This window comes from Mytilus edulis, chromosome 6 (genome assembly GCF_963676685.1).
Source record: "Mytilus edulis chromosome 6, xbMytEdul2.2, whole genome shotgun sequence".
Lineage (NCBI taxonomy): Eukaryota > Metazoa > Mollusca > Bivalvia > Mytilida > Mytilidae > Mytilus > Mytilus edulis.
The window spans coordinates 89250398-89277333 of NC_092349.1; the positions used below are offsets into that span (position 1 = coordinate 89250398).

At 32.6% G+C, this 26936-nt stretch overlaps 1 protein-coding gene across 1 annotated transcript; it reads right to left on the bottom strand.

The window, feature by feature from the left end:
* Positions 1-1122: 1122 nt before the first annotated feature.
* On the bottom strand, positions 1123-26845 carry LOC139526863 (uncharacterized). Its single transcript, XM_071322001.1, has 12 exons — positions 26759-26845; positions 23267-23900; positions 19194-19452; positions 18528-18596; positions 17923-18003; positions 17228-17533; positions 11822-11935; positions 11381-11457; positions 8478-8837; positions 5742-5801; positions 2999-3211; positions 1123-2271 (listed from the first exon to the last, which is right to left on the bottom strand). Exons 1-12 carry the CDS (start codon positions 26767-26769, stop codon positions 2224-2226), a joined length of 2232 nt encoding a protein of 743 aa, XP_071178102.1. The 5' UTR covers positions 26770-26845; the 3' UTR covers positions 1123-2223.
* Between the last annotated feature and the right edge of the window lie 91 nt (positions 26846-26936).

The following is a 26936-nucleotide window of genomic DNA, read 5'->3' on the forward strand; positions in this document are numbered from 1 at the left end:
ACTTACATATTGTTTTTAACATATAACATGTAATCAAACAGAGCTAGAAAAATCCAATTGCACGAGTTCGCTATCTATTTATATATGATCCAGTCTATGCGAAAAGGTACAAAAAGTCCTTTTGATAACCTTTACAGGACACGTTATCAAAGTTTGTTATGATATTTTCGATAAATGATTTTATCCGAAAAAAATTACATAAATGTAAACATTCATAAGACTGTCAATTCTATCCCGATTTTGTCAATTAAAACAGCAAAAGACGTAGAAATATCTGAATTTTTTGGTATTTGAGCAAGTGTGAAATCATTTGTTCCCCGGACTAATGCTATACCGACTAGAAACTTTAAATTTTACGACACTAGAGAGACAAAAGTCAATAATTTTCTTCAGTTTTACCGGTGGAAGGAAAGTATGACAACATTAAAACATGAGGGAACATACAAAAACTATGACCTCTTGTGTTTTAGAAATTGAAATTTAAGTTAAGTTAAGTTATTTAATATTATATAAATCAACCGTCGATGCACGGGATTCGAACCGTTGCCCGGTCTGATTGCATTGATATCAGCATCGTAAGCGAGAACCTTATCCCCACTGCTACCGGGGTTAACATTATCAATTGGCAAATCAAGCCATTTAAACTGTACTTTGAAAATGATTGAAATATATGAAATAATTCATTAAAAATCTTGATAGAACTAAAAGTGTGTGTGTTGGGGGGGGGGGGGGGTCTCAACACTTGCAGGTGCGTGTAGCTCACAGCTTAAGGATATGAGGAAAAGTAAATGTGTTTTATAAATAACAAGTCTACTACCTATAATTATGCACACTTTTTAGAATTTCGTAAAATTTTCGTTTTTGTACCTTTTCGCATGGACTGGCTCGTATATAAATATGAATGTTTATATCGGTTTATATGACCGTCGGCAGGCTTCGTAGGTCACCTTGATTGTTATTTAGATGGCGTCTAGACTAAAAATTTAATACACACGAAATGCTTTTATGCTATATTCTTTTTCATTGTGCATATATAGCAAACGAAGTTATTTAAAAATCTGTACAGATAAAGCGTTTTAGTATAAAAATAGTGAGACAACTATCCTCCAAAGTTTAAATGAAGTGGATGTAAGCAATTATGAACAACTGTATGACCTTCAACAATGAAAAACTCATACCTTGTAGTCAACTATAGAAGGCCCCGACATGACAAATATGGAACAATTCAATAGAGAAAACTAATGGCCTAATAATTACCTAAACATTTTACAAAATACGCATATGAAAGGCATGAACCAACGACAACCACCGAACTACAGGCTCATGATTTGGGGCAGGCACAATAAGAATGTGGCCGAGGTGAAGCATTTTATAAGGCGCCAACACTCCTCAAACCTGGCCATTGGACAGTGGTGTAGCGACACAACACAATAACAAGCTTATTTTTTCAACTGATGTTTCACTACTTACTGCATTACAATCATACTTAGCAAAATGTACATATTATAATATAATTAAGGAGCTTCATATTGCAAATAATTGCTGTTCTCCTCTTATATTTGATGTGTTTCCCTCAGTTTTACTTTGTAACCCGGATTTGTTGTTAATTCAATCGATTTATGAATTTCGAACAGCGGTATACTACTGTTGCCTTTCCTTATCGACACATTGAACCAATTCTGGCGGAAATCTTTGAGGCCATGCATTTTTGTGCATTTGTTCTGCGAGAGGTGGTGTTCCTGTTAAGCAGTCTTTAGTTTTCTATGTTGAGTTTCGTGTACTATTGTTTGTCTGTTGGTCTTTTTCTTTTTCGGCCATGCCTTTGTCAGTTTTTTTTTCGACTTATGAGTTTGAATGTCCCGTTGGAATTTTTCGCCTCTCGTTTATAGTTTCTAAATTGCAACAACCGGACCATGGTCAGGATGGAGGTCATATGTTGACATTAAGGTGTCGCTTGGTTTCTTATTTCAATAGGTTGCTCTCTCACTAAAAATAACCCTTGCATGTCATTGTGTTTATATTTTCAATATAAAGCAATACTTTTTAATATAACGCTATCAAGTATGCAATACTTAAAGATTAATAATGCATAGTTTACTCTATTTTACGTTTTTTGTATACTGAATCGCCCTATATTGTTTCAAAATAGGTATTGATGTCAAATTCAATAATTATATACCAAGTTGTTCCTTGTTATAAGTCAAATGTTGAATAATTGATAGTTTATGATGACTTGAAATTTTTCTTTTGATCTACACCTTGAGGACATTGCTACAAGTAAAATAAAGAAACAGATACATTTTGTAAATGAAAGCTGTAAAATAACGAACAGGATTAAAATAAAAACATGTACGAAAATCAGATGTTTAATGCAGATTTACAAGTAAGAGCTAATATCATGTATTCATACCCTTGACTTTTAATGAATGGTATATTGATCTGTAACTACGTGTGTGCTTTAAGCTGTCACTTTGAAATTTCATGTGAACAATTTTAATAATATGTACTTTTTATAGATATTAACTATGATATTATATGTTATTCGGGATCTTCACATGGAATATAGGCTCAAATTAAGTTTCCTTTATATGACCCGTGTACCATAAGTGTGATTTCGTTACTTTTCATGTATTTTTACGACAAAACAAGGGTCCGAGACCCACAGGTTTTTAATTGAAACCCTAGGTACATTGAACTAGAAGTCATTTACAGAAGTTTAAAAAAAATCTATGGTCGAACATTTGGACACCCCAGCTACCTTAATCGTTTGACATAAATCACATTTTTTGGTACACTTACTAACCTTAAATTACAGTTTACCAGCATTATTTAGCCGATTCGTATTTTATTTTCATGTAAAATGTTTCATCTTCTGCTTGCCCCTCGATGTCCTTTTATCTTTTATACACAAACTTATATATATGACATTATATTACACAACTTTTTTAATAGCAGATCACTTGATTTATGTAGCAAAACTATGGTGTAAGATACATACATCAGAATGAGTGTCTTGGCATGGAACGGACATGGTCCTCTTTTCTCTGAATGCTTTTGCCTTCTGCGATGGCGTTAATGGGATATCAGAACTGTCTTGATGTTCTGCATAGTACACTGCTGTTTGTCGCTTTAATGGAGCGTGTTGAGGTAAAGCTTCAGAGTTTGCTTTCCTTAGTGGTGCATGGTCATGATGCCTTACTTGTTCTCCACTCTGGAATTCGAAAACATCCATAAGGCAATTATCAATATTTGTAACAATAAAACTTTTGATGTAAGGTAGATATGATACTGTCGATTTAAATCTAACAGCTGATGTTCGATAGTCTATATTCCATGTATACATTTCTTTTTGAGACCTAGGATGATAAACTGTTCGACATATTGCATAGACAACTGTCTATTGCTTGATTTTGTTTTGACCTACTGGTCATAATGCATTGGTTGTGTGTTTTGTAGTACATTGTTCGGTTGTTGTTTTATTAACACAATCTCAGGTCTCATTTTACTCATACGATAAATCAACTGCAATGCCTAAACAAAATTCTGAGTAAGACAAAAATGAAATGCGTTTTATGATCTAGTAAAACCTTTGTAATTGCAACAAAAAAAAAATCATTTGAAAAGTTCAAATTATTGAAAACACAAACAATGACCTGTACCTTAAGTATAGTAATGTTAATTGTATTTCAACCAGTAATTTTGTTTGAAAAAGCAACAGACAAATCATCATGATCATTGTTAAACGTTGTCTTCACCTTATAACGTTTTGGTTTAGTTTGTTATTAATTTGTTATTGATTTGATGTGGAAAATGGATCTTTTGAATGAAATGGAGCAGTTCCTTATTTATCAAATTACCAACGTTTGGCACTATTCATCGAGAAACTTATGAAAAAGTATCCAATACGAGATAATAAAAATCATTTGTGCATTTTTACATGAGGGTAAACATTCCGAATGGTTTAACATTTAATCTGGAGTCAAGCAAGCTTAAGTACGTGTTATGTCAGGAGTTTTGTCTAACTGGTAATAGATTTGACAATGAAAGAAACAACACAGAAAGGCCGGGTATAAACACGAAAAGATTAGGTGTGAAATAAGATCTTGATTATGCAGATGAAATAACTCTCCTTTCAGCAACAATGCCTATTTGCAAACCAAAACAAATAATATATAAATGAAAGCTGCAACAACTGGAATAATTAAAAATAAACAAAAAGAAAACTAAAGAATGTATGAAAAAGGTACACAATATCGAGTCCATTACTTTTGAAAACGAAGGAATAGAGTTGAATGTCAGTTTCACATACCTTGAGCAGTGTTGTTATATGTGGCAGAATGTTAGAAGATAAGCCAGAGAGATGGAGAAAGGCTAAGTACCAGTAACACCAGAAACCGGTTTAGAATTTTAGGATATTTTGAACAGCTACGATTTCCAACACAGACCTACTGCAAAGATACAACATTTGCAGCATTATAAACACCATTACGAACAAGAGAAAGGAGTTGGATATGTAACATACTGCAGATGGACCCAAGGAACGATTGTTGAATCGCCTTGACGTGGTCACTACAAGGGAAAAAATGACAGAAACCAAAGAAAACATGGAGACGAGTTCAGAAAGATGAGACATGGGAAGAAGTTGAACTACAAGCAGTAGACAGACTTAGACGAAAGGCTTCCGTTTGGCACAATGCGACACAAGGCGCAAATATGAGTTGTAAATTGTAGGTAATGGATCATTTGAAGTCTATGGGGGACTGTATTGAGTTAACAAATTATAGATAGTTGATAAAGACTAAAGCAAAATAGACAACACATAGGAAAAATAGAAAAAATAAGCAAAAAAACCCTAAAAATAGAGAATAAATAGAGAATAATGGGGTGCCTCAATATAAAGAATAAAGTATAATGGGTAAAGTAAATTAAGAATTGAACAAAATGGCATTACATATTTAACAAAAAAGGAATGAAGACCCATCCCGTCTATAGTTCATTTATATACAACTTATTAGAATAGAAAGGATATGGGGTATCAATCCATGAGTCAAAATCAGTATATGCACAAAATACACAAAAGCAAAGGAACTTTGCTTGTATGGCTTTAATTTCAATGGTACATTTATACCTTCAACACAGTGCAAAAAACCCTATCACTATAAGTTAAAGATGATATCTAGCATTGGGTTGAGTGGAATTCTCTGCAAACAGACTATCACGCCATAAATGTGAATTGAAGAACAAAGTCATGGAGTAATATCAATAAGATAAATCTGGCAAAGAAATCGAACTTGTATCTTTTCTAGTTCTCGGTCTATTTCAATTGTGAGAAATTTTTATAGACATTTAATATCCGTGTAGTTTAGGTGCTTTGTAGAGGATGAGACATTTACTGAAGACAATTAAGACCTTTCGATGTTTTAAGCTTAAAAGAAGATGACCTAGTTTTATAGATATGTAAGACATGCCTAGAATCTGCGCTGTTTATAGGTTGACACATTGGTATAGACATGCGAGACCTGTCTAGATTCCGAACAATGGATTTGGTGATACATTCTTTTAAACTTTATGCATATTTTGTATTTATTTTTCCGGCTTCTTTTCTCTCCAACTTTGTTCCTCTTTATTTTCATTGAAATATAGCTATAGAATAGATAAATGCCATTTGACATTGCTATGGTAGTTGTATCGTTAATATTCATGTGTTTTATGTATTTAGTTTTTGTACGAATCGTACTTACAAACGTATTACGAAGTATTGCTTTTACATCCATAGTGTCGCCAGGAATTGTATCGTAATCCTGTAATAAAATTGTAAAGGATTTCATATATTAACATGCGGTCCTTCAATAAATATGTTTATTGAATTAACCAGATAGTGAATAAATTTACATTACACTTAGCTTGACCCTAATTGATATTGTTTTTTTTTTGTAAAGGTCAAATACATTCAAAATAAATAGTTATGTGTAGGTTTTTTCATCAAATATTCAATTCATTTATGCTCCTCAAATGAGTTAACCAGAAAATTAGTTTAAGTCCTAAACTATGATTTTGATATTAACATTATCTGAAAAGTCGGAAACCAAAATCTTAAAGTTTTGTTAAAATTTTAAGTAGATATTTTCCTGTAATAAATTATGTTTAGACATTTTGCTTGTGCATTACATTATGCTGTTGTTCTGTAGAGGTAATTTTCAGCTAACAGTCTAAACATACAGTGAACACATCGTAACTGACTGCAAGGGAATTATCTGACCTGTATTGAATTTACCGCAGTAGATATATGTCGTGTACAAGTTTTGAAATATTTTACATATTATTACTTGTACATTGCACAAATACAAGTTATAACAGTAACACAAGTACCTCGTACATGTTATAACATGTTCAAAATATTGTGTATGCAGGCAGCAATAGATCACCTTGTGCTCTTCAACAATACTATGCATTATTTGTACATATTGTTGGCATGTCATTCTCCGTACCTTTGATTCTATTGGTTTGTAGAGAATAAAACATTGGTATTTATATTAACAATGAGTAAAACTAGTATCCTAGTATAGTTAGCTACTAAAGACAGCTGCACCATTATAAAAAGCGATAAAAAGATTAAAAAAAAAAGAAGATAGAGGCTCTGAAGAGCCTGTGTCGCACATCTATGTGCATATCAAACTCTCCGACATTGTAAGCGAAAATAGACTTCATGACAAAAATCTCTATTTTGTTGATCTTCTATTACTGATCTTTAAAAAAAACTTGGCCCAAAATCAGAAATCTAAAAATATGTTAATAGACAATATAAGCTTAGTTTTTAAAGGAGTTCACGTCATCAAAAAAATATAATATATATATAGCATTCAGAAAATTAGTATATACACCATAAGAAACATACCTACCACAAAATTCTTCAAACAATTTACCAAAAAAGAGAAAAACAAATCCAAATGTCAATTATCATTAATAGTTGTAATGTCTTTTTGAAAATCTATAAAACTAATCTGTGTAATCAGACTGTATATAGATAATTAACCATTTCTGTTTAAAGGGAAACAACTCAATCACATAATAAGTACCACATTTGACTATTGGAAAGGGATATAACTCAACAACGAGAAAAGCTAAAATTATGAAAATTGAACTTGACCTTCATTTAGTCAGAGAAAACAACATATTTAAATCTGACAAAAATTCGTCAAAACATTTTCATGTTTATGAACGGACACACTGTTTGGCAGCCGCCCGACCGATATACATCCTTAAATCATTAACCGATTTTTTTTCCTTCGAAAATCCAGTTAAAAACTGCAAAATTTCCTTAAAATTACAAATTCAGGGGCAGCAACCCAACAACGAGTTGTCTGATTAGTCTAAAAATTTCAGGGCAGTTGATCATTATCTGATGAACATTTTTATCTAAATGCTTTAGTTTCAGAGATATAAGCCAAACACTGCATTTTACCCCTATGTTCTATTGTCAGCCGTGTCGGCCATGTTGGTTGGCAGGCGGCGTCATCGGACACATTTTTAACTAATGATGATTGTGGCCAAGTTTGGTTAAATTTGTCTCAGTAGTATCAGAGGAGAAGTTTTTTGTAAAAGATGCTGTTTACAGTTTATCTCTATCTATAATAGTATTGAAGATAATAACCAATTACCAATTCAAGGGCAGCAACCAAACAACGAGTTGTCTGATTTGTCTGATAGATCTAGACCTGATGTACAATTTTTACCCCATCTCAGATTTTCTGTAAATCTTTTGGTTTCAGATATGTAAGCCAAAATTTACATTTTATCCCTATGTTCTATATTAGTTGGTGGGCTGGATCATCGGACACATTTTTTAAACTAGATACCCCAATGATGATTGTGGCCAAGTTTGGTAAATTTGGTCCAGTAGTTTCAGAGGAACAACGACGGACGTTGGACGCCAAGTGATGAGAAAAGCTCACTTGGCCCATTTGGCCAGGTGAGCTAAAAAAAAAACAAGCGCCGGATTCATACTAAAACAATAAACGAAAAAAACTATGACAGCCAGTATAAACAAACGACTTTTAATGATTTACAGTTATCTAGCTTTTGTAAGGTTCATTAAGCCTGCAAATGGTTTAAAACTCTTTGTCAATTTTATACCCTCTACTAACCCAGTGAAGTGTTGCACTTGACTCTTTAGGTTGCAATGAAACACTTGTCAATTATTGAGATCCGTAGGTGTGCCTGGGGGTTGCTATTATTGAGAACCGTTAAGTGTGTCAATGTGGTAGTTATTATTGACGTATGTCTCTCCTTTCTATTCATATCGCATCATCATAATACTGTTAGTTTAAACAATGTCGGTTGGTTGGTATTCAATCTTTATGATGATTTTCTAATATAAACATTCACCTATAACAATCGATTGTTCAACTAAAACACAATAAACGTCATTCTCATGTCTCTTTATTTCCGGAATATATTTATCCTGTCAAAATACTTACAGGTTCTGGGACTTCGGAATCGGCTCCACTCAATAGCTCAACACCACCTGCATAATTCTTTTGAACTGCTGTAGACGACAATGCATGTCTAGAACTGAGTTTTCGAACAGGTGATAAAACATGTCCCGGAGTAATAATCTCGGCATATTCCGACTTCACAAAGAACGATGGTCCGGGAGTATCAGTAATCTCCCACCAATCACCCACTTGTTTTATCAAGTAGTAAATCTTATCTTTCTTCATCATGGCAACTTGCTGTTTATCAACCGTATGAGTATAATTGGTTAAGGCTTTTATTTTGATAAGAGGAAATTCTGCATATAAAATTTCCGTTTCGTCAACTTTTTCATAAAAAGTTTGCTGAAATTATTAAAATCTAATTACAACTGATTTATATTAACATAGTTTTCAATCCAGTTTATTCTTTTTCATTTAGATTATGTAATAATGGTCATAATAACTATAATAACTATAATACAAAAAATAATAATAACAATAACAACAAAAATTAAAAAAAGCCACAATGTTAATAATAATAATTATAGTTATTATAAATAATGTTATAAGGATAATACTATAATACAAATGAACGGAATTTTGAAATGTAAAAATTAAAAATTGATAAAGTTTTCAAATAAAAAAATCGTCTTGCAAATGATATTAAAGGAACAGTCGTCATCTCATTTAAAACTGAAATTAATTCTGCAACTTCATTCGGTACACGTTTTGTTCTGTTCTGTTTTTGTCTTTTAGGTTTAAAATGTCAAATAAAGGCAATATAATTATACCGCTGTTCAATAGTCATAAATCGATTAGGCAAAAACAAATCCGGGTAACAAACTAAAATCCAGAGAAACACATCAACTATCAGAGGAAAACAACAGGACAATAGAAACAACTGCCATATTCCTGACTTGGTACAGGACATTTTATTTCATACCATAGATGTAAAGCGAAATGTCCACATAATGTTATTCACATATCTAAATCGCATCAGTGAACATCAATTAAACACAACTGAATACGTATATATAAATGCTATAAACGCTGGAAGAAAACTATGATAATAATTATATAGTATGATTTAAAGGAGGAGATTTTCATTTATACAATAATGACAGATGTTCAGTACTTCAGTAACCAGCAATTATACACAAACACTTATAAATGCAGGGTGTCTATTGCATATGTAAACGATGCCAATTTACTATGATGTATCCTGTGGTTATCTAAACTTTAGTATGTTGGCTGTGTTTTTCGCTGAGATCGTTGGACAATTTTGTTTACATTAATTATTTTTTTAGCACGGCTTAGTTTTTACCCTGCAGAGTTTTGATGCATAGATGTAGAAGTTGTGTTTCTGGGTTCATCTTTGAAGTGCTGTTTTGCATTTTGTGAGGAATTCCGTTAAAATTCGGGTCGTCTTGGACTTACGTTTAGTAAGGTGTTAAGTACATTTCCACGGCAATACAATCACTGTATTTTATAAAAATAAGGACACGTGGTATGATTGCCAATGAGACAACTATCCATCAAAGTAAAAATGAAGTATATGTTATCAATTACAGGCAACATTACGGCCTTCAACAGGCAGAAAAACCCAAACAGTATTGTCTCCTATTAAAGGCCTCAAAATAAAATAAAAAAATATTCAAATGAGAAAAGTACCAACTTTTTTATAACAAAACAATTTACAAAGAACAAATATGATAGACATGAACAAACGACAACCACTGAACAAAAAACTCTTGACTTCAAACAGGCAAATATAGAATTGGCGTGGCTAAACATGCTTGCGTCTGACAACCCTCCCATAACCTGGGACAGTGATGTAACAGCACAACATATGAGCAAACCTTAACAATCAGTTGAAAATGACTTAACGGGTCTGATATTTATACATCCACACAATCAAAACAAGTCACTAAGTACAGATCGGAGATTACTCTCAGTTACTGACATCTTCTTTAAAGCTCATAACAAATTAAAAAAAATCATGGCTTTGTTTGTTATTGTTTGGAAGGTAAAATGTATGTAGTGAATTTTTGCTATTTTGAACGTTCAATACCACATACAATTTGTTCATCATATGAAAAATGATAAAGGGAATGTAAGCTATACCTACTCATTGGTAGAAAAATCAATATAAGTAGATAAAATTAATATTTTAGACCAATAACCAGATCGCTTTTTTCTGCATATTTATTACATTGCCGTTTAAAATCTACTCTAAAAAGTGTACATCTGGCTATTTTTCAATGCAAGACGTCATATGTTACTATCATTATGTATAAACTTTTAGATTGCTTTCAATTACACCAATCATTCATTCATCGTTTTCATATTGTATGAATAATTTTTTGTTTGATTGAATTTTTCTTTGTATTATACCAGTTTTAGATAATTTACTCTGAAATATCAACTGAAATATATTTTACATTATGCTGTAAATTTTTGTTCGTGAAATAAATTCAAGGTGGCACTTTTTGATGGCTGTTTAAACTCGATCAAACATCGATGGTTGTTTTCCTTATTTCATAATTATTTTGTCTTCCTCTTTTTCTTGTTTTACAGGAATTAAGTTGGTGAGTTCAACTATACATGTTGAATGTTTTCACTACTTCTCGATTTAGTGCTTTTCCTATTTGCATTAATATTTGTTTGATGTTAAAGACCGTATGTGGAATTCAAGTTTACGTTTGCTTATATTGTATTTTTCATTTTAGATTTTTATAAAGTTGCTATCCCCAACGAATAAGGTTAGAATATCTTAATTAAATATTCATTGAAATAGCATTTTGTATCCAAAGTATTGAACCATCTGATCATTTTTATATTTTAAGTTAGTTAATGAAGTATATCTCAGTTTATACACATATAATGTGCAACAACCAAGGTCTTACGTTTCCAATTGAATCAACTTTTAAAGACATCATGTAATCCTTTACAGTCGATGCACTTGAAAACATCTTCACATAAGCTGTAAAAAAATTACTTTAATGTGAAAATGCAGGTGCTAAAAAATTAAACAAATCAATCAAACTAATATCATCTGCGATCTTGTTAACTCTATGATACCTTTGTTAAAACTATATCTTACTAATTTGATTGGTTGGACATTCCTAATTCAACCTAGTTATCAGTAATAAAGTCAAACTATGACTGATTCGCCTTTTCTAAACATACAAAGTCGATTTGATAATTTTAGTGCCAGATTGGTCCATATCACACAATTTTGATAGGTCATTTAGCAAATTTAGTAATATTGAGAGACGCAAAAAAATAATAGTGTTATTTACATTTACAATCGGATATCACTGGTTTCTATCTGAAGTAATACCTACCACTCCTTTTGGATTCCGAACCATACGTCTGAGTGCGCTTCTCGTCACTTTTCATGACTCCAGTAGATGGAGACGATATTTCTTGTCGTACTTTCTTAATCGACAATTCAGTATCTTCAATGATTTAATAATGATAGTTAATTCGAAAAAGATGAAAAGGTACCTCAGAGTAAATTGCAATAAATCATTCTTCCATTTAATGATAAAAAGGCTAGATAATATTATGTTTTGATATCTTATCATAATGACCAAAACGTGATGCATAATTCCAACGACACAACTTAGGGTAAAAATAAACAAATTTTGAAACATTGGTCGAATGTAAAGCAATACGGTAAACGAAAAGATATATGTTTAGGCATCGACACATTCAAATAAAAACAAATAACTTGGGAATCTGATTATGAAGTCTTACAACATCTAAAAGACAAGACTATGTTAGTTTCCTTGATCATGTCCAAGTTTATTTTTTTTTTAAATCTATAGTTACTAAATGAACAGTTCAAATTTGTACTAAGAAACATGTTAATTAATGTTAATTTTATCATAAAGACTTAGTAATGATGTATGTGCTCGAAGGAAAAATTGACTCGTTAGATTCTTTCTCTCTCCTAGTTTTTTTTACTCTTTTGATCTGTATGTTTATTTTAAATTATGATGTAGTAAATCTGTGACTTTCCATACCATACATTAATTCTCAAAGTTATCTTTTAAGGCAAGATATAACAGAATTTTTATAGTAAAACACGTTTTATACCAAGGATGAATATAGCTCCATCTGTGCATCTGATTCTCTGTCATCCATGTAAGCTAATTCATTGGCATGTTGTACATTTTCCCTTTGATCTTACTGATTAATATTTTCAAGATCATGAGACAATGTTTTAAGTCTATCCGCGTCAATTTATCAGCGAAATGCACGCAACTTTATTCTTACAACCGAACAACTATTCCAACGTTTTTTACGCGTAAAAAGTAGTTTTACGAACTATTCGAATTTACTTCAAATTCTCAACAAAAACAGCAGTTATATTTTTTTTATTAAATTGTCGATAAACAGAATAATGGCATTTTATTTTTTGATACTGACTTCATCGGCCTCGCTTGATATTCTTGCTGATAAAGTCAGTATCAAATACAAAAATACCCTTATTTTATATGTATCATCGATGTCATATAAAGAGCGCACATAAATCGGTTTTAGAGGATGTGTTAACTTTTGAGGTTCAATCCTAATTGTTCCTTTGAGAACGAAATAAAACATGTTCATTTGATTTGCAGTTTGCAAATAAAGCATTCGTAATTTTGATATCACTCCCGGTTTTTTGTGGGGTTCCTGTTGCTCTTTCCTAAGTTGTTTATGTTGTGTTCGTTTGTCTTTTGATCTTCGTCTGTTTTTTGACAGGGAGTTTTCAGTTAATTTTTGACTTAAGTATAAACCAAGTGACACGGAAATTAACAATTATAGGTCACCATACAGATTTCAACCATGAGCAAAGCCCATACCGCATATAAAGTCAGCTATAAAAGGCAAAACAATTCAAAAGAGAAAAATAACGGTCTAATTGTTTGCATGTTCTTTCGTCTCTCTTTTACTCACCTGAATTAATTAACCAACTATATTGTTACTTTTTCATTAAATGAAACGCTTCAAATAGCATAAATCGCTCACCTGTTAAATTTTACCCCTAGTAGCTAAAGAAAAGAGATAATTTTGATTTTTTTTATAAATCCAAACGGTTTACTTAAAACATTTTGCGATGAAGTTATACAGGGAAATAACTTGAAAACGGTATGGATTTTCTTATTCCAGGCATAGATTACCTTAGCCGTATTTGGCACAACTTTTTGGAATTTTGGATCCTCAATGCTCTTCAACTTTGTACTTGTTTGGCTTTATAAATATTTTGAAATGAGCGTCACTGATGAGTCTTATGTAGACGAAACGCGCGTCTGGCGTACTAAATTATAATCCTGGTACCTTTGATAACTATTTACACCACTGGGTCGATGCCACTGCTGTGGACGTTTCGTCCCCGAGGGTATCACCAGCCCAGTAGTCAACACATCGGTGTTAACATGAATATCAATAATGTGGTCATTTTAATAAATTTCCTGTTTACCAAACTTTGAAATTTTCGAAAAACTAAGGATTTTCTTATTCCAGGCATAGATTACCTCAGCCGTATTTGGCACAACTTTTTGGAATTTTGGATCCTCAATGCTCTTCAACTTTGTACTTGTTTGGCTTTATAAATATTTTGAAATGAGCGTCACTGATGAGTCTTATGTAGACGAAACGCGCGTCTGGCGTACTAAATTATAATCCTGGTACCTTTGATAACTATTTACACCACTGGGTCGATGCCACTGCTGGTGGACGTTTCGTCCCCGAGGGTATCACCAGCCCAGTAGTCAACACTTCGGTGTTAACATGAATATCAATAATGTGGTCATTTTAATAAATTTCCTGTTTACCAAACTTTGAAATTTTCGAAAAACTAAGGATTTTCTTATTCCAGGCATAGATTACCTCAGCCGTATTTAGCACAACTTTTTGGAATTTTGGATCCTCAATGCTCTTCAACTTTGTACTTGTTTGGCTTTATAAATATTTTGAAATGAGCGTCACTGATGAGTCTTATGTAGACGAAACGCGCGTCTGGCGTACTAAATTATAATCCTTGTACCTTTGATAACTATTTACACCACTGGTTCGATGCCACTGCTGGTGGACGTTTCGTCCCCGAGGGTATCACCAGCCCAGTAGTCAACACTTCGGTGTTGACATGAATATCAATAATGTGGTCATTTTTATAAATTTCCTGTTTACCAAACTTTGAAATTTTTGAAAAACTAAGGATTTTCTTATTCCAGGCATAGATTACCTTAGCCGTATTTGGCACAACTTTTTGGAATTTTGGATCCTCAATGCTCTTCAACTTTGTACTTGTTTGGCTTTATAAATATTTTGATATGAGCGTCACTGATGAGTCTTATGTAGACGAAACGCGCGTCTGGCGTACTAAATTATAATCCTGGTACCTTTGATAACTATTTACACCACTGGTTCGATGCCACTGCTGGTGGACGTTTCGTCCCCGAGGGTATCACCAGCCCAGTAGTCAACACTTCGGTGTTGACATGAATATCAATAATGTGGTCATTTTTATAAATTTCCTGTTTACCAAACTTTGAAATTTTTGAAAAACTAAGGATTTTCTTATTCCAGGCATAGATTACCTTAGCCGTATTTGGCACAACTTTTTGGAATTTTGGATCCTCAATGCTCTTCAACTTTGTACTTGTTTGGCTTTATAAATATTTTGATTTGAGCGTCACTGATGAGTCTTATGTAGACGAAACGCGCGTCTGGCGTACTAAATTATAATCCTGGTACCTTTGATAACTATTTACCTTAGCAATATTTGGCACAACTTTTTGGAATTTTGAATCCTCAATGCTCTTCAACTTTGTACTTGTTTGGCTTTATAAATATTTTGAAATGAGCGTCACTGATGAGTCTTATGTAGACGAAACGCGCGTCTGGCGTACTAAATTATAATCCTGGTACCTTTGATAACTATTTACACCACTGGTTCGATGCCACTGCTGGTGGACGTTTCGTCCCCGAGGGTATCACCAGCCCAGTAGTCAACACATCGGTGTTAACATGAATATCAATAATGTGGTCATTTTAATAAATTTCCTGTTTACCAAACTTTGAAATTTTCGAAAAACTAAGGATTTTCTTATTCCAGGCATAGATTACCTTAGCCGTATTTGGCACAACTTTTTGGAATTTTGGATCCTCAATGCTCTTCAACTTTGTACTTGTTTGGCTTTATAAATATTTTGAAATGAGCGTCACTGATGAGTCTTATGTAGACGAAACGCGCGTCTGTCGTACTAAATTATAATCCTGGTACCTTTGATAACTATTAAAGAGTAGCTTAGGTTGCCTTTGATGGTTATGCGTCCAACCGAATAAATCCAAATTAAGTGCATGTGCAGCGCACATTATGTAACAAAAAAGGGATATTCTAACTCATAATTCGAAAATAAACAGACAACACTTTGACCAAAAAAGAAACAAAACTAACAGACACCCAACAGTGCACAAAAACCAACATAAAAGACTTAAGACTGACCATCAAGAATCCCAACAAAAACTTGCAGTGATCTCAGGTGATCCTTAATAAGGGTAAGCAGACCCTTCTCAACATGTGGCACCCGTCGTGTTACTCATGTTATTACAACTCAGTTATAAGTCGAATTCGTAAGGTCACATTTGGGAAAGTGGGCGGGATTGCAGTTACGTCAGATTTGAACATATTTGTTGTCATCTGTGAAACGAATACTCCAGAACATTCGACCAACTCATGATGGCGTCCGTAAAATTTTCAAAGAAATGAATTCAATTTCATCACTTTGGATCTTGGATAAAAAGCTTCCTTGTGAGCAGCTACTCTTCATCAAGGAAATCTTGATTGGAAATACAAGCCATTAGAAATAAGATGTGGTATGAGTGCCAATGAGACAACTTTCCATCCAAGTCACAATTGGTAAAAAGTAAACAATCTAGGTCAAAGAACGGCTTTCATTAAATATCGTATCAACTGCGAGATATAAACTCCGTATGCAGGCTTTGCTTGATTGTTGCTACTGTGATATAGAAACAAAATTTCACAATTTGGAAGTTGAAATCATCTCTTTTGTTTTAACCTACAATCATTGTCAACATCTAAATGTAAACAATATATGAGGCAGATTGAACTGTATCTGTTGTATTTTCATGGTAAAATCTGATTAAATTTTCCATGTCTTTTCAAGAAGAAGATTAAAAAGATAATGCGCCACATGGTTTCTATTTGTAGGGTTTTTTTTGTAAGGCGACTAACATTAATTTAGGAACAGAGGAGAGATATTTTAGAATAGAAAGCCTCTAACTGACCTTATATTATCTGATCGAACACAGTGGTGACGTACGTAAGCGGTCCTTCTTACGCTAATTGCTGTTAATAAAACATACATATGCAATGATTATTCCTTGTCAGATAAAGATGAACATATGAATTCCCGAAACTAGGTGCCAAAAATTGAGCCTCGTTTGTCACCCGATCAACATTAAAGTGTTATAACCAGAATCACAATTGCATCCGGCAACCATGCTAACCATTTGATCAAAACAAAAAGGGGGTTATATGATTGAAATATTTCAAATAACAGTCATGCAACAATTGGTTCGACTTTGTTATGAGATAAAAAAGAAGATGTTATTACATAAGTGTCATTGAAGTTGACCACAACGGACGCCAACGGATGACCATAGGGAAAACGATAAACAAGCTTAAAACTAAATAAGCGAACCTGATTTTTTCAACTTGACTTTTTACATCTACTTACATTCTATTGATGGCTTGAAAGTAACATCAACTTCCAAAACGTGTTCATATGAAGTGTCAACACTACACTTATCAACTATCATCCGTATAAACCGTCGAACTATTTGATTGAAGAAATCGGAATTATCTACAGTATTTGCGGAAATTAACGTCCCAATTACAATTGAACCAATTCGAACAAATTTTATCGTAACATTTCCATCAAGCACTCTTTCTAGCTCAATAGATTTTGCTATTTTTTCTAGTTCCTCTTCATCTGCGTCGTCTGGTGTTTTTATTTTCCATTCAACGAAGTAATATTTCTGCTCTGAAATAAGAGATGATTCGGCTTCGATATATATTATAACGTTATTTGGCGACAAGACCTTAATAAGAGACAGAGTATACAGCGATTATTTCTTTTCCCTTTTTTAAACATGTATGTAGACTTTTGTTTTGACATGTTAAGAATAAAATATTTGTGAAAAATAGTTAGATTAAATTTGGCAAAAGCAGTCCATTTTCATGTATCATTTTCGGGTAGTTTGAAATGAAAATCGAATAGTTTTTGACATTTTTATAAGAACTCAGCATTCGTGTACAATATGTTAAAAGATAAGAATTAAAGAGTTTGAAAATGTTGCGTCTTATGTGAAGCAATATGAACAATATATAACATTCCCATCCCAAAAAATCAATAGAAGGTATTTTGGTTACCTTTTGTTTCATCTGATCTTTGTGTTGCCCCTTGCCCTGTATCCATACCATTATCATGTCTATCTGTCTTGAAAGATTGATCTAAACGAGATATTTAATTATAGTTGAATTAATTTCAAAAGTAAATCTTGTTCTTTTATATGTACAATGCCTTGTTCTTGTGCAAATAATTATAAACATTATCGGCGGTACAAGTAGTGCACTAGCTGTTTAATACCGCATAGTTTTTATTCTCAACTAAGGCTTTCAAAAAGGGATTCAATAAAAAAAATTATACCAATTGATTTGGTTCATCCGAAGCGCTAAAAAAAATAAAAAAATTAGGTTAACTATTACACGACGAATATTGAATGAAACTATGATTGAAATGGAAAGGATACAAACGAATTAAACAAAACAAATAATGAATAAAACGGTCATCAATGGTATTAGAGAAAACTGACGACATTTGAGAGGGACCGTTGAATTTATGTTCAAAATGCTAAGGCGTTACTACATTCGAACAACAAGAGGTTGAAAAACAAGATCATTTGTTTTTTATTGAATATACAAGTGACCTTTATAGCAGATTTGTCGATATATTTTTTTTTCTTTTTTAAACATACCCTCGGTCCCTGTCATATGTTTGATGTTTGTAATCACACACAACTGTTCAACTTTCTCTACCAGTACTCCTTAAATGAAATAATGAAAATATTATGTTTCTCTAAGAATTTGTATATTTCCGGTATTTCTATTATGACTTTTTTTTGGTAAATTAAAAAAATATGAAGATGTGAATAATTGCCAATGAAACGTCGATAGCAATTAGAGGTGAATTTTCGACCTTGAACAGCGAGAAACCCATACCGCTTCACAAACTATAAAATGTCATGAATGACAAATGTTATCAATTTAAACGAAAAAACTTATGGCCTGATGTACAGAAAAAACCGGAACACCAACATATGAATGATAGTCTTAGACACAAATATTCCATAACGGACAAGCAAATCAGGATGGCGGCTTTACATATTTCATAGCGACTTCAATTTTACCATTGAAAAAAAAATACAATTATTTCCTTGTAGGCAGTTACTTTTTATCAAAGCAATCATAAATGTATATATAAAATGTCATATATTTTACTTAACATTGTGCCAGTTACTCGTATGGTATACAAGATTATCAGTTTGTTAACGTTGACGACTTTTAATAAAACTGTTAAACTATTGTTTTAAGAAATAGATGCAATTTACAAAATTAAAAATTCTAGCCATTATTATACGGACTTTCGTGCTGTCTCTGTAAACTTTCACGCTGCTGTCTTTCTAGTCGATCACGCTGTTGACCTTCCAAAATGTCTATAATTAGTCGTTTAACAGTCGGATCTGTAATGCTGTTAATGACCTTGTTATTATCTCCGACAAAAATATTGTCTGTTTGTACATTAACTGTTACTTCTTTTTTATGATTGTTTTTTATTTCATCTATGTTAGTAGGATGATTCTTGCAAGGTGTAGATACAGTGGTGCCAGGATGAGGTATTAACTAAAAAACAGAAATAACAATAATAACTATTTTTGCAAGCGAGTTAAACTTTTGCAAATAATCATTTAAAAAATATGATTGTTAATCATAAATTTCATGTTATACAAAATACAAAATTGTCAATGAAAATAATCCATACAATTCAGATATTCAAATGTCGTTTTTTTAATTGTCATTCTTCATATTTAGCTTTTTCTGTAATGCATTAAAGTTTAATTTTTAGAAAATGAAAGTAACGCTTTATAAATTGCATGCGTCCGAATCGCTTTTCTAGTTTAAATAGGCCTTGAAGATTGGTTGACCGTTATGGAATAACCGTTTCACAAATGATATCGGATATGTTCCTTACGTCGTAACTACAATCCCCTTCCCTTTCATGAATATGACCTACCGAATTAGACTATTTACCGGATTTGTAATCACATAAGCAACACGACGGGTGCCACATGTGGAGCAGGATCTGCTTACCCTTCCGGAGCACCTGAGATCACCCCTAGTTTTTGGTGGGGTTCGTGTTGTTTATTCTTTAGTTTTCTATGTTGTGTCGTGTGTACTATTGTTTTTCTGTTTGTCTTTTTCATTTTTAACCATGGAGTTGTCAGTTTGTTTTAGATTTATGAGTTTGACTGTCCCTCTTTTTTTAAACCATGGCATTTTAAAGCCAGAAATATAAATACACGTAGAAACGTGAGAAGCTGAATCATCTAAGGGTAAAAAATGTAAAATAACAAAAATACCGAACTCCGAGGAAAATAAACGGAAATTCCCTAAGCAAATGGCAAAATCAAAAGCTCAGACACGAAGTTTAAATCATGTGACCTACCGAATACGATTATCATCGGGTGTTTACTTACACGAGCAACCTTACAGGTGCCACATGTAGAGCAGAATTTGCTTACCAGTCCGAACCACCCGAGAACATCCCCGGGTTCTGGTGGGGTTCGTGTTGCTCAGTCTGCTGGTGGACGTTTCGTCCCCGAGGGTATCACTAGCCCAGTAGTCAACATTTCGGTGTTGACATGAATATCAATCATGTGGTCATTTTTATAAATTTCCTGTTTACAAAGCTTTTAATTTTTCGAAAAACTAAGGATTTTCTTATCCCAGGCATAGACTACCTTAGCCGTATTTGGCACAACTTTTTGGAATTTTGGATCCTCAATGCTCTTTAACTTTGTACTTGTTTGGCTTCATAAATATTTTGATATGAGCGTCACTGATGAGTCTTATGTACTAAATTATAATCCTGGTACCTTTGATAATTATTTGATTGTTGGTTTTTAAACAGTGATAGCACTGGAAATATTTTAAAGAATTTCATACCATACTATCATGAGTATGGTAGATCTGCAAACTTTCAGTATTGGATTTTGGTCTTTCTCTCTCTTGGACGGCGTGACAATTAAACCTACTGTGTGTTAAGCGCCTTTGACCACTCCGCCAACAACATTACAAAGCCTACCTTTTGTAATTTAATTCGTGCCTTCCTTGTCTTCATTGAATTTTGAAACAAACCCGATACATACTTCATTGTGGCATGTTGATGAAATATTTAGGAAATAAGTTTTTTGTTGGTGTACGTGTGGTAGTGTGTTGTAAAAATAAATAACTTTATGAAAGAAATTACCCCTCTGATGACATATGATCAAATAGGGCTGACAACTCACAACGTGTATTTGTCTAAAAAAAAGGTAGGAAAATATTTCCTAGTTTGACTTCACACCGAAACCATTTTCAAAAAGTCTCTCAATACTTACTAAAATTTAAGGTTTCACTGGATAATGTGTGTAATTGAAATTCCTAATAAAATTTATCAATTATTGACTTTTGACGAGGTCAATACGTTATATATAAACCTGTTCAGATTATATTGACTGAGGACGAAGTCCGAGGTTCAATATAATCTAACAGGTTCATATATAACGTATTGACTGATTGAAAGTCCTTAATTTATGAATTAAATATGTAAATCAGATAAATCTGAAAATGATATTGACTCTATGTCACCATTTTTGGATATAATATTTACTAAATGCTGCTATGTTTAGTAACATGGATTCAATATCTATTTTAAAACTAGTAACGTCGAGTCAGTATTTCACTTCGGGGTATTTTATAGCTGATTATAAAAGTAAGGCGAAATGTTCCAGAAGGACATCCAAACTTATATGTCGAAAATGAACCGACATCTACATGGCCTAAAAAAGAAAAAGAACAAACAAACAACAGTATACAAAACACATCATAGTAAACTAAAGACTGAGCAACACAAACCATACAAAAAAACAGGGGCTGTTTATAAAGAATTGGTTTTGATCATAGCTAAAGGCATCTACGTCATTAGAGTTCTTGTCGATATCTAAAAGACAAACAAGATACACATCTTCTTTATTCCAAATGATGGAAAATACTTAATTGTACCGCATCATTTACTTATCTCCCTCATGCAAAGCTCTGATTCCTTTCACGGATTTGGCTATACTTTTTGGACCTTTTGGATTATAGCTCTTCATCTTTTATATAAGCTTTGGATTTCAAATATTCTGGCCACGAGCATCACTGAAGAGACATGTATTATTAAAATGCGCATCTGGTGCAAGAAAATTGGTACCGTTAATTTTATTACTTAAGCTAAAGACAATGAATGAAGTGCAATGCCTTGAAAGAGGAATTTAAAATAGCAAGTTTCTTTATTTTGTATTTAGCGCTCTTTAAATAGTAGGGTGTTTTTAGCTGTAAAAGCAGTAGTGTGGGGCATATAATTATCGAACGTTATGCTATAGCTACAAAAATTGAAAATAGTGTCATTGAATATTTTAATGCCCCACACGCAACGAAATTGCGGAGGGTATAATGTTTTTAACCCGTCCGTCTATCCGTCCTTCCGTCAGTTCGTCAGTCCTGTTTCTTGTCATCGCAACTCCTCTCAAACCACACAACAGAATTTCAAAAAACCTTTTTAGATAATAAGGACAAATTCATACTATGTAGCTGTGCATATCGGCAGGAAATTTCGATTCAATTTTTTTCTAGGAGTTACGCCCCTTTGAACTCATTTTCTTCAATATACTCCTCCAACAGTTTGTCATCGCAACTCCTCTGAAACCACACAACAGAATTTCATGAAACCTTTTTAGATAATAAGGACATACTCTGCAGATGTGCATATCGACAGGATTTTACGATTCAATTTTTTTCTAGGAGTTACGCCCCTTTGAACTTATTTGCTTCAATATACTATTGCAACAGTTTGTCATCGCAACTCCTCTGAAACCACACAACAGAATTTAATGAAACTTTGTAGATAATAAGGACATAATACATAGATATGCAAATCGACAGAAAATTATGATTCATTTTTTTTCTAGGAGTTACGCCCCTTTGAACTTATTTGCTTCAATATACGTCTGCGACAGTTTGTCATCGCAACTCCTCTGAAACCACACAAAGAACTTCATGAAAAACTTTGTAGATAATAAGGACATACTATGTAGATGTGCAAATCGAGAGGAAATTATAATTATTTTTTTTTTCTTTTACATTTTTTTTTCTTACAGTTATTTTATTTCTCCAGTGACAATGTGGGGACGTGGGGTATGTGAGCACTCTCACTAAGGTTCTTTAATTAAGTTGATCTTTAGAATGTTTAAAACTTCACTTCTGACTGACACATTTGGTAACTGAAACCATAATCATTGTAAAATGAATAAATTAGAGCTTAACAATGATATTCGAAACTTCTGTAAGTTTCTACTTTTCATTATTCTCTATATAGAAAAGACAGTTTGATAGATCATATACGATTGTTACTTACATCTTCAATGAACTCCTGTTGCATCATACACCAATATGACTTATAGCTAACAAATGGAGGATCTGTGATTTTTAGAAATGTAAGTTGTTTTACAACAGCCTTTTCGTACTGTGGATTTTTTAACAACCGTACAAAGTTTAAAATTATTTCCCTTGTTGAACTCCATATACTATTAAACTTTTCATCACTTATTGTTTCAAAGCGTACATAAGAAACTTCTTTTCTTTTTTCGTATAATGTCCAGATCCAATTATGTTGGTTATACTCTAACTCGTATGCTAATAACAAATACTGAATTGTCCATATGTCGAGATTGTCTAATTTAATGTCCTTCAAAGAAACACTGCTTATATCTGCCATTGAACGATCTTCTGGCAATGTAAACAGAGATTTAAATAATCGTTTTCTTCCTTTGGCGCAGTTGTATATGTTGTTTAAAGCAGAACACTTGTGGCAGATGGAATATTTCATATGATAATATAGTTTAACTTTGTTATCCACCAAATATGTTGTTAATTTGTCATCTGTTGGATCATTGCCTAAACATTTGTACTTGAAGAATTCTTCCATACTTTCTTTACACACATCATATAATAGGCACAGCAGCTGTAATATTTTTCTATCTGCCATTTTCCTAAACATAAATTTTGAATTATAGATATTCCTGTAGTGTAAGATGTCACTCTATTCGAATCATTAAAACTTAATCAAGATTTGACGAAATGATGTTATAAAATAATAAAATAATATCCTTACATTGTAGTAAGAAAACAAAAGTATGGTGGAGAAAATAAAATAGAAGTGGGGGTTCTGGATACTTTCTGCTTATGTTAACCCTATGGAGAAAAGGTAGCCTCCTGAGACTGAGGTAGCCTTCCGAGGTGAGGCTAATTTCTATGACGTCATTTTAGGTTTTTATGTCATTAATTAATTAAACTAATTAATTTCTTTGGATATAAGGTCATTATAAAGTGTTACAAATTACGTTTGTTTTTATTATGGATACGTATATATCTACTTTTTCTTTAAATTTGATGAAAATTTCCCGTCTAATAATAGATATACAGGAAAACCCCACCTTAGTGTGTATTACACATCTTTTTTTGTATTAAATGTCCTTGATATTAATATTTATTTACCTAAGGCTTTATTAATCTGTGATAACAGTTCCCTCAGTTTTAGTTTGTAATATCACGATTTTACATGAAGTAGCTAGAAAGTTTTTTTTTTCGTGCGAACAAGTCGTTGTGTTTTTATGAATGAAAACGCGCGAATTTCCTTTTTTAGTTGAAGCTGGATTGACATGAAAACAGGATATTTTCGAAAATCATGCCCAGTGTGTGATTTTAAAACATGATATAATAGGTTCAAATGGAAAATGTACAAATTGTCGAAACAAAACATATCGAATCTGTCGAGTATTGCAGTGAGTGTGGAATATCAAATGTTGATTCGTCAAACCTATGATGGGGGGGGGGGGGGGGTCCTTTGAATCCCTGGTTTTTGTAGATCATCTACTTTTGAGTAAAGAGGGTCTACAGAACAGTATAACTAAAGGAGTAGGTCTGGTGAGGACCGATTTTGGCTTCAAATTTCAGGTTCATCTGACGAAAGATTTTGATCACTTTTTAAACACTTAGGTGTCTATTTCATTTGAATCAAATAGTTTATGTGAAAGATTTTAATTGATTTAGTCATTAAAAACTATCCGATTCAAGCTCAAATATGAAAAATCTACCAAATATGCCGAAAAATGTCACTTTTCAGATGTTTTTTTTTTGTCAAAAATGAAAGTGGCCGCATCCGTGTTCATCCTCAACCTTTATATATGTTATGTATTATCATAAAATACAACTTACATTTCAATATAAAGGATGAACACGGATGCGGCCACTTTCGTTTTACACGAAAACCGTCTAAAATTTAACTAAAATGCTAGAAATGTGAAGATTTCAGTAATTTGGCATGACTTAATGTGCAAGTATCCGATATATGTGCATTGTATTGTCAAAAACAGCCCATATTTATGAAGCAGAAGCATTCTTCTGTGTAATAAATAACTAAAAGTTTACATTTTAACAATTTTGTAAAACCTCTATATTTTCGGGCGGAAAAGGGGTCTTACTGGACCTACTCCTTTAGTAGTTTCTGTGAAAATTGGCAACTTACTATAAATGTAAATAAAACTAAATCCATGATTTAAGAGCCACATATTGCCAAAAGTGTAGGTTCATTTCTTAACTACAATGGAAAACTATATATGTTTCCCTTGTGTTCATTTCTTTTGGAATTGTTATTTCTTTGCTATAGTATGTTTGTTTTTGTTTTTGTTTTTTGCACAAACTAATTATGTTTTAATATATGACAATTAAGATAGTATATGATATAATGGCCATATGTTTTCCTTTTTGTAATATTAAGAATTGTTTGAAATAAATTTTTATGTATGAGGATACAGGGAACATTATCCCCATATATACATGTAAATCAAAATCGAACAATTCTTAATATTACAAAAAGGAGAATATATGGTCAGGAATATCTGATCAGGGTAGGCATAAGTCCATACTACCTTAACAGAAACACCTTTTTAAACAGAGTTGAGTCTGTATTCCGTATTGCATAAATTTTAAACAATAAGGAACACAGACTCAGCTCTGTGATTCTTTTCTGAGAATACACATACTATTTAAATTACAAGCATGCATGAGTTTTTTTAAAAACACCCCAAAAAATGATGAAAAAAGTATTCCATAAGAAAAAATAATTATATATTGAGCAAAGCAATTCTAGGTAACTCTAAATACATGTTCATCGAAAATAAAATTTATTACAAAGGATTATAGTAAGATATACTGGAATGGTGCTGGACCCGACTGATTTTGATATGTTTATATGATGTGTATGTAACTGGAATCCTCCGAATAAGGACACACCAGTGGTAAGACCGAAATGTTCAACAAGTTTCAATTTCTACCGAAGATTGGTTGTCAACATTCCAATTTTCAATAACAGTTAACAGCAAATACATTCTCACAATAATAGACAACAACAAAAAATAATAGTCCTATAACAGCTAACAAGAAATAAGACAATAACAGCTAACAGCAAATATATTCAGAATAACAGATAACAAAGAATTAAATTGCCCCAAAACAGCATAAGAGTTAAACCCCTTGCCCCCTATGATTTTACACGCGGAAGCCGGTCATACTCTATTTAATTCAGATATAAAAAATAGAAAATGTTATTCGGGAGAAAATTAAACATCTAGACAACGTATATTAATTATCATTTCGCTGTTAGACTGTTCCCTGTTGTTGCGTATGGTGCTTTGGTTTACATAATATTCCAAAGTCAGTTTTATTAGTAAAAGAAAAAAACCAAAATGAACAATATCAAAATTCTGTAAAATCTTAAAAGATGCATTCACTTTCAAAATATAACACTTAGTTGTTTTGCCTTTGCAATAATAATAAAATCTAGTCTCACCTTTTAGTCATTTTACTTCATTATCAAATACCAAACACATGAGTATCACTTTACCACTTAAACAAGATTAATGTCGTTGTATCCTTACCTGTAAAAGCTAACTAGAGTGCAAAATATTTAAATGGTAGCATTAAATGTATGCATAGATACAGTAATAACACGCAAATTTAAAGTTCAA